Source organism: Sphaerodactylus townsendi, linkage group LG02 (genome assembly GCF_021028975.2).
Source record: "Sphaerodactylus townsendi isolate TG3544 linkage group LG02, MPM_Stown_v2.3, whole genome shotgun sequence".
NCBI lineage: Eukaryota > Metazoa > Chordata > Lepidosauria > Squamata > Sphaerodactylidae > Sphaerodactylus > Sphaerodactylus townsendi.
The window spans coordinates 136,176,684-136,188,894 of record NC_059426.1 but is presented as its reverse complement, the minus strand read 5'-3'; the positions used below and the strand labels follow the sequence as shown (position 1 = coordinate 136,188,894).

Here is a 12,211-nt window from a genome sequence, read left to right as displayed (position 1 = left end):
ATGGAGGAGAAGTCGATCTATGGCTACCAATCTTGATCCTCCTTGATCTGAGATTGCAAATTCCCTAGCAGACCAGATGCTCGGGAGCAACAGCAGCAGCAGAAGGCCATTGATTTCATATCCTGCATGTGAGCTCCCAAAGGCACCTGGTGGGCCACTGCGAGTAGCAGAGTGCTGGACTAGATGAACTCTGGTCTGATCCAACTGGCTTGTTCTTATGTTCTACATGTGGTGCCAATCTCTGCTTCCAATCTCCTACATGGAGGTAACAAATGTCCCATAAACTAGACCTGAATGGAAAGCCTCTTATTCCTATAGACTGTGAAACAATTCAATGGGAATATCCCATTAATGTGTATCGTACTGCAGCATTCGTTCGAAAACACAATCTACATTTAATCGAGACTTGCTTTTCTAAAGTAGAAGACTCAGCTGGTGGTTCACCTGATGTATGGTGACCCCATTAAGCTTTCAAGGGAAGAGACGTTCAGAAGTAGTTTGCCACTGGTCAATTTCGGACGGGGAGCTTACTTCCTCTCTGCCCCACCATGGCATCAAGTGCATGCCTGAAGTGCTCTAGTTTTCCGTGGGGAAAGCCGAAAGCAAAAGCAGGAGGCTCACAGTCTTGCCATGTGCCACTTCTGCTCCCCGCAACTTCCTTGTACGTTGGTACAAGCGAGTTTGCCGTATCAGGGCTCAGTTGTCAGCATGCCGTAATCAGCCTCTGCGTAATTGGCCACTGTGTAGCCACCCTGGGGTTTCTCAGTAGTCTCCCATTCCAAACACTGATGAGGCCAACACTGCTTAGCTTCTAAGATCTAACTAGATCAGGATATTCTGAGCCATCCGGATCAGGGAAAAGAATTAAAATCTTAAAATCTAAGAAGAATGTAAATTGTTTATGTTTTAATTATAACAGGCAACAGTTCATTGCCACACTGTACCTTGAATATCTGCAGCATCTATTTCTGTTAAATTTTACACAAAGAAACACTATCATGTAGCTAATGGTGTGACACAACAAACCCATGATGGAGTAGATTTTATATCCTGAAACTGATGGTAAAGGCCATTTTACAATAGTGCCTGTTTTTGATGTAGAAGTCTATGAATCTCTGCTCTTGGATGCAATAAAATGAATTAGGAATATTAGATCTGATCAAGTTAATTATCTAGAGATCTTTATTTAATAGTTTATATTCTTGCCTCAATGTCTAGGAGCCCCTGGAATTCAATATATTATATCATAAAGCAAGATTAAGAAGGTAATACAGGCTCACTATACGAAGCAAGAAAATTGAAAAAACGAACTATTTTGTCAGTGATCTGTAAACAAAAAGTACATAGTGAAATACAATTTATATACATATATATACATGAATGTGCATGTATATGTATACGTGAGCGTGTATAATGCACACATACAGACATAGGCATAAATACATATATATTAATGACATTCGCACATTCAATATACCCATACCCACAATATAATTAAAACAATAAGGTTCTAACAGTGCAATCCTTCCCAGTTACTCTTGCAAACAGAATGAAGTCAATGAGCTCAGAAGTGTGGAATTCTGCTTAAGACTGGATTTGTGAATTTCTGAACAGTAACTTAACTTATGCTGCCTTGTATAAAGACTCAGTATATATTCAGAAACAATTCAATAAAATCTCCAACACTGGAAAGATACAATATTTCACATTGTAGGGATTCAAGCATGTGTTCCAGGAGATCTGACACTTGCTCATAATATTAACAACTGTACAATTTGTCAGCAATGGCTAACCCTAGCAATAAGATCTATAATGCCTTCAACACACTTACTTGAAGTTGCACACTTTGCTAGTCACCTATCAAAGCTACCTTAACAACAGATCTCCCTTTGTCTTTATTGAGATTTGCATATTTCTTTTTTCCTGAAGGATTAAGGGGCACCTACTTCATACACAAAAGTAAGATGCCTGACTGGGGACATGCCCTTGTTAAAAGCTTTATACAGTCACAGGTGAAATTCCATTGTTAGGGAAAAACATTAATGGCACCTGTGTCAAGGGACTACATTTTTTCTCAGCTGCTGAAGTAGAATTGAATTTTTAGTTGCTAGGTTACAACCAACTCAGTACATACTATAAGCAACGTGCACAAGAGAAACTGCCATATGTTTCCCACTTGGGAATTCCATTGACTAAACCAATAGTACAACTACTGAAGAAAAAAAAGAAAAGACAGACAGAGAAAAAGATATATTCCTTGCTCTCCCAGGGCCTAGTTTGCTACAGAAGCAGATGCTAATATCACCAACATGCTATTTTATGTGTTAGAGATATAGTGATCTCGTAAGCATACAACACATAACAGCCTTCTGAGCCCCAAGCACACTAAGAACCAATTTAATAAAACTACTTAACATATACATTCTACCATAAATATTATAAAAAACCAAAGAGTATGCTCAGTATTATATTTACAAATAATTCTAGCGTGCTGCACTTATAGTGACAACCATCAACTTGGATTCACCAAAATTTTCTACTAACAGAAGAGTTTTTACCAGTGCAGTGAAATTTTATTACGTCCCCCTCCTTCTGCAGTCCAAACTGCTGTTCATTGGAGATAGGGTATCCCAAAGAACAGAATGTGTGGGAAATCAGAGGTCTGGGGCAGGAGACAGAACTAACAAAAACTGCCATTCCCTCCCAATTGTGCAAACCCTCAGTTAGTACAGAATGTTAGCTACATTTAGTACAGAATGTTACAGCCAGAGTGTTAGCCTGAGTGGGCCATAGGGATCATATCACTTCAGTCTTCTTTTATCTACTCTGGCTTCCAATTTGTTTCAATGCTCAATTCAAGATGCTGATATTGACTCCTGAAGCCCTTATTTAACCTGAGACTAACATACATTAAGGATCACCTTTTTCCATATGAACACTGAAAATCAACTTCCATAAAAATCTTCATACTACACATTTTCATTATTTCACTCATTCCAAAAAGTTAACATTTCCTAGGAGTTCTTTCAGAGTTTTCCATTGGAAAAACTGAAAAATGTCTTTGGAACACACACACATACACACACACATCTTTCCATTTCCAGGACTTTATTCCAAACCATTGCTGATTACTGGTTTGAAAGGCAGGTAGAACATGCCACAGTGTGGAATTTAAATGCTGAAACAAACTACAGTTTGCAATAGAAGCATTTCATTTATTTGCTGCATGTGATGGGAGCAACCACACAAATCTTATGATTCCTTACACTCATTCCAAAAATAAAAGACCGTGTAAAACTAAAAACTAACAATGCATATACACATACAAAAAGCAAATGCCTGGATTCTTAGTTTTAGGCATCTGAAACAAAATAAGACTAGAAGGCATAGCCACAGCAATTTCACATCACCATTTCTGCAACGTCTAGCAAAGTGTGTTGTGATATCAGCACATAGTCTCCCTGTTTATCACTCCATTAATCACTAATCATGGTGGGAAAAACTGCTGCATAATGAAGTTAAATCATCTGTTTTCAGATGTCAGTAGAGAATAGATGGCACAGGGCTCTACTGTAACATCCAGTTGAGCAGTTTAAGGGTACAGATATTGTTAACAAAAGTAAATTCCACTGTTGCAATCAAAAGTTCATGTTATAGTTTCAGTACTGCTGTCATTCTTTAATAAGTTAGTGTTTTGTGGGAGCCAGAGAACTGGGTGCCATATTTGAAACATGGCATAAATTCGAACTCAGACTTGTCACTCTTAACTTGCCCCACAGGAATACTGTGAGGATAAAATTAGAGAGCATTGTGTACAAATGCACAGAGATTCATGAAGAGAGTTGAGATAAAAAGATGTGGCAGATTAAAAAAACCACTTGTTTCTCCACAGCCTATCTTTGTAAAAAACAAAACATGTAGTTCGACAACCCCTTACCTGCCTCAGTAGTTTCTCTATGGCTGACATCACCATGAGGCCTCTCCAGACAATGGGTGCAGTTTCTTCTACCAAGAAACCTATAGACATACTACGGAGGTAAAGCAAACGTATATTTTTCAACTTTCCAACATGATCAAAGTAATAAACAAAGTGCGTAAAACAGATCAGTTTGCTCACCATGCAATTCCATAATTGATCAGAGGTTTCATTAAATTCTCTACAATGGAAATATTAACAAATATTTTAAAATCAGCAGTTATTTCATGTCCATACACATTTAAAACATCTGAACTGCTTGTGATAATGTTTAGAAATTCAAGCCAGCTATCAGAAGAGCACGAATTCTTGTCAATTCTGTACAAAGCCTAAGCTCAATGCAGATAATAATGTTCAATCCTGGTTAAATAACTAAATAAACCATGGTTGAGACCTCAAATGTACAGAGAAACCAGTTTGTCTTGTGGGGAAGAGCCCCTAGAGACACCAGAAAGACCTGCTTGCCTGCTTCAAGCAGAGCAATTAGACAGGAAAATGAAATTAGCTTGATTACAATTTGCCAGACGCTCAATCACCCTAACAATTACATTCAATAATGATAAACTGTATGGTTTCAGTTATGCAAATGTACCTTCTTATACTGACAGGGACCTCAGTGGGTACAATGCCACAGAGTCCACACCCCAAAGCATCCATTTTCTCCTGCAGAACTGCTCTCTGTAGTCTGGAGGTGTAAATAACTTTTTGCACAGTTTTTGTATCACCACTAACCTGCCAAACACCATACAATGGTTAGGATACTAAGGCACCATTCAACTGGTGCAGCCAGTCTTTGGACAGAATTGGTTTCCATTTATGAAGGAAGGGAAGGAGTGTCCCACATTGCTTCCTATATTGTTCCTCCTGCTCTAGTGGCCCACAGCACACTGGAGGGGATGGCACCGAAGACTGCAGTGTCTCCCCCTGCACCAATTCAGATCCAAACTGCTGCAACAACTGAATGTTCAAAAGACAGGCAGGAAATGGCAAGTGCGTTTTATGACAATTCATTATTACAGCTATTCATTTCTCCATTCCAAAATTATATTTCAGTCTAGAGGTACTGAGCAGATACTCCCCCATATCCACTTAAAAATCAGACTGTAGCAGATAAGTAGTTGTTCCAAGCTCACAAAGAAGCTTAGGAATCCATGGCATCATGAACACAAGCTTTTTGTAGAGCTGAAATGTTCACTCAGATTTATCATCACTCAAATTATTACTATACACCTCCTCACTTCTTCACGATGTCTCATCAGGAAAGACACAAAAGACTCTTGCTGCCAATGTTAATGAAATCATTTGCATAACACTATCAAAGTGGAGTACTGTAGTATATAGTTGTATTACATAATAATACAGAAATAGTAACAGATATTTAGGTAACATAGGTTTGGGTAATTTAGGTAACATAATACAAGCAGAAGGAAATTAACAAGAAACCTACACTACCTTTTTTCAAACAAATGTGGTAATCAGGTATGATTTCTAGTGAAGCGCAAAAGATTCTCTACCACAAATAATAAAATATATATTTAAATCATGGTAAAGACAGTATTTTTTACAATAATTTATTTAATAGAGTGTGAAACATATATTGCCTGATTCCCTTGCTCATAAAGAATTGTTACAAATGTTCCAAGTCAAACATAATCATATTTATTTACTTACTATTTTTATACCCCACTCTTCTGTAAAAGACTTGGAGGCAGACACATTTACAAAGATTTAAAAACTGTTCATGGTATAGGTTTCTTCAGGCTAACGTGTTCAGCTCTGTGTCACAACCTGAAGTTTCTGATTGGATAAGCCAATCAATTAACTAGGGAAGTTGGTGGATTAAATCAGAATAACTGGTAACTGAACCAACTACCTTTATATCAGCATAATTTCACCTACTTTTATCCTCCATCACTTGTTAAATAGCTAGTCTGGGGGAAGCGGGATGTCCTGACTTAGATGACCCAGGCAAGCCTGATCTCATTAAATCTTGGAAGATAAGCAGGTTTAGGACTGGTATGTACTTGGATGGGCCGCTACACAGCACCAGGTAATGGCAAATCACCTCTAGTTGTCTCTTGCTGGGAAAACTCTGCAGAGTTACCAGAAATTGTCTGCGCTTCACAGCAGTAGCTACCATGGAAAAAATAACTAAAGACACTGCTGAATTCCAATGCATTGTCTTTTCTTTGTCCATATGGCCACAAAAATATCAATCTAGTTGTAAAATATCTTGTACAGGAACATTTCCAGTCAATTTATGTCTTCTTGTAACCCATCAAAAGATCCCTTCAGATACCCAGAATGAAATCAAAAAATCCCCAGGACAAATCAGCCCTACTCCTTATAATGAATGAAATGCTGAAGCAAATAACAGATCAGACTTGCAGTACTTAGATCTCAGCTATTCAGTAGCTCAAATATATCAACTGTACCAGAATTCTGAATTTAACTTGCAAATTAATTGTGATCTTGCAAAGCCTGTAGAAAAATGGAGCTGTCTTCAATCTAGCAAATTCAGCTCTTAGAAACAATCCTGACTACAAATCACTGAAGCTACTAAATCAGCAATAAATTCTGGGATTTATAGAAATGTGCCTAAAGCAAAGCACTGACAAATGTAGTGGATTTTTGTGTAGTATAAACAACTGAAAAGGTTTCACTTGGATCCCATAGTAAATCTCTGCTGACAGAATAGATTTCTGTTCATAGAGCTGGACTTCCTTTCCTCTGTTACAGACTAAAATACCTTCCAAAACCCCACTCTTAGAGGATGACTCCCCCCACCCACAAGGAATAAGATGAAAGAGTACGAGGAGGTTTACAAAAAAGGGGGGGATTGGCAAAAAATTAAACCCCATTCTGTCAGCAGAAATTTTCTGTGGGATTCAACCCATTATTTCTTACTTATTTTAGAACAAAAATTCAGTTCTAGTAATTTCTTTAAGGCAACCATCCTAAATATTTTCTCGTTTCTTATTTAGTTAGGTAAAACTTTATGCATCTTAGCAAAATTAGCTAATTTTTTTTTGTTTATTCACATAAGCATTCCACTCAGCCTCATCATGTTTAAACACTGTGGCTTCTTTTTCTAGGACAATTATTAAAACTAAGCAAAATATATTTCATCCCATTTTCAGTGCTAGTGACAGTTTGTTCAGATTCTTGCACTACTTTGAATTTCGTGACCAATTACTATGCTGTTTCTGAAAACCACTCATGTGTGGATCTATGTACTCTAGATACATTCTTATTCCAGCCATGTTTTATATTCCACAATAATATCTGCCCATCTCATAAAATTCTGTACTGCTGTAAGCTAACGATCCACTTACTGTAAATGAGTCTATCATTATGGTTTGGTATAATGTAGTATCTGATAGCCCTCTGTCAGAAGAATATTAGTTCTTTAATGGTTTTAGGTATATCCTCAATAAAAGCTTACTACTAGGAGATAGTGTCCAAAAAACTCTTGATTAACTAACAGAGCTCAGAGATGGTCACCCAGCCAGCTAAAAGCAAGGGACACAAAAGTATCTATGTTAGTGAAGAAAGGTGAGAGCCCATAACAATAACATTATGTTGTGTTATTGTTGTTTGCTGCCCTGAGCCAATTTTTTCAGAATAGGGCAGAATATAAATTTTAATTAAGTAATGCAAAGTAAAGTTACTGCCTCACTTCTCCAAGTAGCAAGGGTCACTGTCCCTTTCATTATCACTCATCTGCAACAGTTAGTGGCTTTAACTGAAGGGCTGAAGGGAATTGTGGTTTTTTCCCCCCTTTTATTCTTCTTCAGGACTCTGGCTGAGTACCTGGGGTTTTCCGATAGGCCTCCCATCACCCACCACCCTATTGTGTTAGCCTGGCATCAGGTGAGCACCAAAAAAAAAAAAAAGAACTATGTCACATTCCTGGACCCATCCAGTTTGATGCCAGATGTTATCCCAGCACACTACAATCCCAGGTGTAGCAAGATTCCACCTTACTACAGCCAAAATGAAATAAAATGCTCTCAGTGAAGTAACCACTGTATAACTCCCTCTACCAAAAGACTTGTCTTGTGACTCCATGAGAACACTCAGTACCTGAACTAACAAGATGACCAGTACTTGAGAGAAATTAACAGACATTCTAGCTAACTTCACACATCTCCAAAACAACCTATCTCTAGATAGATCAACCAAGCAACCCTCCTGAATTAAACAACAAAGGTAGGATCTTCTCTTGTCACAGTTAGCAGAGCTCTCAAAGTAACTGATCAGAGACAGTTTCTAACCTTTTACCATAATCACATTATCAAGAAAGGATGCAAATTTAGATGTTAAACCTGTGATTTTTTAGACTTGTCTTCAGTTATATCCCTAAACTGCCCTTTACCTCTTAATGTCACAGATAGGGATCTGGGAGAACCATGTTCAAATCTTCATTATTCTATCGAAGCATGCATTATCAGCCTGACCTACTTCATAGAATTGCTATTGTGAAGAGAAAACAGAGGAAGGGAAAACAATGTAAGCCGCTTTGGGTGCCTTCTTCTCATTCCTCTTTGGGCACACCACACTTACAACTACACACAAATGGCTCTACTGGACTAGCTGTGTGAGAGACACATCTGTAAACAACTGCTCATATGAGGGACTTCTGTGATTGAATTGCATTTTTAAATTTGTCTCTTTCTTGCCTTTCTCTAACCCTTTTTTGTAACCTTGATTTTATTACCAAGAATTGCCTCTCATTTCTTAATGTTGCTCCAAAGTTTTCCTGTGTACACACTGTTTTAGGATTCCCAAGCCACGAAGTGGAATGATCATTTGGGAAAGCTGCTTACAGGTATAACCCTGGGCCATGCAGGCCCTGCCCACTCAGTTGTGCCCATTTTTGTATCTGGACACAGGGGTTTGCACATCCAGTTATTTGTTGGTGATCATATACCTTTGTAGGATAGCAAATTTGCCATTCTTCCAGGAAGAAACAAGAAAAAATGAAACCTTTGTGTGGTGTGATGCAAACAGCCTGAGCGGTGACAGATACACATACTTGCTAAGCATCTAAATCTTCCTCTTAATCTCTCAGATAAAATTTAAAGGAAGAGCACCAGTCACTGCATCCTAATCTGCCTTGGATACAAGCCTTTGCCCAACGCTGTGTGGATTTCTATGTTCTGTTTCATTGGTTGTGCCTTGAGTTTTTGGCTCCATTTTCTATAATTTAAAAACTTTGTAGTCATAAAGTTGTCACTTTTTTGTGACTGAAAATAAAGCAATATGATGCATTTAAAGCAATACGTATGCAAAAAAATAGCAATTAGAAAATGTAGTCATTTAGATAGCAGTTTTTTTCTGAATGATTATATTTAATGAGACAGTAGATCTATTTAGCTTCAAAGAAGAAATTCAGTACTAGTCTATACTGGAGCAGCTACATTGGGGACAATTACTGCTTTTGCTGTTCAGTTTGAACAAACCAGCTTTATGCTCACATCTAAACAGACAGTTCTAGTAATTGTTTCTTCAACAAACAACAGCTAAAGGCTCAATTTTCTCACATGATTTGGGGAGGGCAAAATGAGACTCCATACTATTGACCAGGGGTCCCCAAACTTTTTAAACAGGGGGCCAGTACACTGTCCCTCAGACTGTTGGAGGGCCGGACTAAAAAAAACTATGAACAAATTCCTATGCACAAATGATTGTAAAATGTTTGATTTCACCTTTCAGCCTTTCTGTCATGGTCTATTTTTAGAACAGTGACCAAAGTATGTCAAGTACAGGGTGGTCTCCAAATATTGTTGGGGAGGCTGTGGAATACCTTCCCCCGTAAAAAAAAAAAAAGCAGAACTTTCCCAATGAAGCATTCCATCTAACCCAGGATTAGGTATCTTCCTCCCTAGCAGCCAGCGAGCGATTCACCAGCCTGGCTGATGCCAATGGGAGTGAGGCGGAACAGAAAGCCTGAGAGCAACACATGGAGTAGCCAAGAGGGAAGGGCGGAGCAGGAGTTGCCACGTGTAAGGTTTCCAACTCTGGGTCAGAAAATTCATGGAGATTTGGGGGTGCCATCATGTAATTGCAATCAACAGCCGTTGTGGCCGGTTCCTCCTCTCCCTCGAGCCCCCACTGCACATGAATGGAGCCATCGCCACCATGCCTGGTGGGCCGGATAAATGCCTTCAGGGGGCCACATTTGCCCCCCGGGCTGTAGTTTGGGGACCCCTGCTATTGACCAACTGAAAGAAATAGTCTTAAGGGCACTCCAAAACAATAATGAAAACAAATAGAAATCTGTTTTAATTTTTTAAAGTTTAAGACAAAATTACTTTTGTTAAACTAATTTATTTTAAACTGTATCTGAATTTACTGAAAATATAATCTCTCCAAATAATATGCCCGTTTATGAAAGATTGCTTTTATTAGTAAAGACAAAACTGTGAGGAAAATAATGCCCCTGCCCCTTCCCCACCTTTTACTGTCAGACCAAGGCTTCAAGACTGGCAATACTGTTGAGGTTTACTAGCAAATCCCAAAATGCCCACCGTTATCTCAGAGGTCATTCATGTCTTAAAGCTACAGGTGTTACTTCTATTACTTTGAAAGGCCTTAACCCATCAATGATAGTCAGCATATTGTAGTGGTTAAGAACAGAAGACTTTAATCTGGAGTACTGAGTTTGATTCCCCAGTCCTCCACATAAAGCCTGCTGGGTAATCTTAGGCTGAGAGCTCTCTTAGTCCACACAGAGGCAGGCCATGCCAAACCACTTCAGAACATTTTTTGCATTGAAAACCCTATAGGATTGCTTTGACTTCAATCAATCAATCAGACGTTTATTAGGCGTCAAAAAATACAGGCCAAATAACATATCAGAATATTTGTGCCCCATTAGTTAGTTAAAACCATGGATAAAAATTCAGCTACCAGCTCTATTATCTCCGCTGACGGATTATCCAGCAGAAAGCGTACCCAATATATGGTTAGACAGTCCCTTAAATAGGAAGGTAATATACTGGGAAAATCAGGTCTATAATAAGCGTGTTTAGGACAAAAGTATAAAATATGCTCTACAGTTTCAACAGCATTAGAACGGTAGGGACACATCCGCTCTGTGGTATCAAGTCATCAGCTGTGACTTGATACCATACACACACAACCTCCAATGTATGTATGTATGCAATCAAGCAATAGTTCAAACATTCATCAAGCCTTGCTCATATACACTGTGGGGCTTTTCACTCATCACACATCAGCAGTTCTCCATGCCATCCTGCAGATAACTTCCTCAGAACAGAAGCAATGATTTGCAGGTTTGACAAGCTGTTTCAAGAGGTGCGCTGTCTCCCTGGGGCAAAAATCTGTGATGATACAGAGAGGCTGACAAGACTTGTCAAGTCCACTGACCGTTTTCCCTTCTCAGCAGTGTTACAGTGGTTAAGAGCAGGTGTACTCTAATCTGGAGGAACCGGGTTTAATTCCCCGCTCTGCCAGTTGAACTGTGCACTATGTGATATCTGGGGAATTCAGATTAGCCTGTGCACTCCAACACACGCCAGCTGGGTGACCTCGGGCTAGTCACAGTCCTTCTGAGCTCTCTCAGCCCCACCTACCTCACAGGGTGTTTGTTGTGAGCCCCTTTGAGTCTCCTTACAAGAGGGAAAGGTGGGATATAAATCCAACTCTTCTTCTTCTTCTTCTTTTGACACTGCAAGAAGTAGCTTTCGGGACATCACTAGGGATGTTGAGGCTCTGGGAAGGAAGCTGAAGGATCTGGATGCCCAGGCTGTCATTTCACCTCTATTCTTGGTTGAAGGACACGGCCCAGGAAGGGAAAGAGGAATAGTGAAGATGAACAACTGGCTTCATAGGTGGTGCAGCCAGGAACATTTGGGCTTCTTGGACCATGGTCTGCAGTTTCATGGAGATGGACTACTGACAAGGGATGGGTTGCACTTCCCCAAGACACAAAGCAAACACCCACTCCATTTCTGGTCACATAGTTCTCCAGAGAGTGGTCATGGGGTTTGCTTCCATCAGAGCTTAGGGTTTTTCTAATACTGGAGAATATTTGGTTTTTAAAGTCTTGCTGTTGGGCTTTTCTAAAATGTGCTGGAAGTAAATAATGACTAACCTACCACAAATCATGTGAGAATAGAGCATGGTGGGTGTTTAGCAAGATGATATCTGTACAATCTACAATTGAGCTGCGCAAATTGTGAGTTAGCAAGCTGAGCAAATTCAGCT

The 12,211-nt window shown here is 39.2% G+C and overlaps 1 protein-coding gene across 4 annotated transcripts in view; it reads right to left on the bottom strand.

The window, feature by feature from the left end:
* The window catches only part of NUBPL (NUBP iron-sulfur cluster assembly factor, mitochondrial), an 88,121-nt gene that overhangs the window by 48,261 nt on the left and 27,649 nt on the right, over nt 1-12,211 (bottom strand). The window contains exons 5-6 of one of the 4 annotated variants that reach the window (XM_048485062.1): nt 4,118-4,157; nt 3,938-4,028 (exon numbers count right to left, since the gene is read on the bottom strand). The exons of 2 other annotated variants lie outside the window; for them this stretch is intronic. In XM_048485062.1, coding sequence (XP_048341019.1) covers nt 3,938-4,028; nt 4,118-4,157 — 131 coding nt within the window. The remainder of the gene's footprint in view (nt 1-3,937; nt 4,029-4,117; nt 4,158-12,211) is intronic. One more of the 4 variants, XM_048485066.1, reaches the window with a different exon arrangement.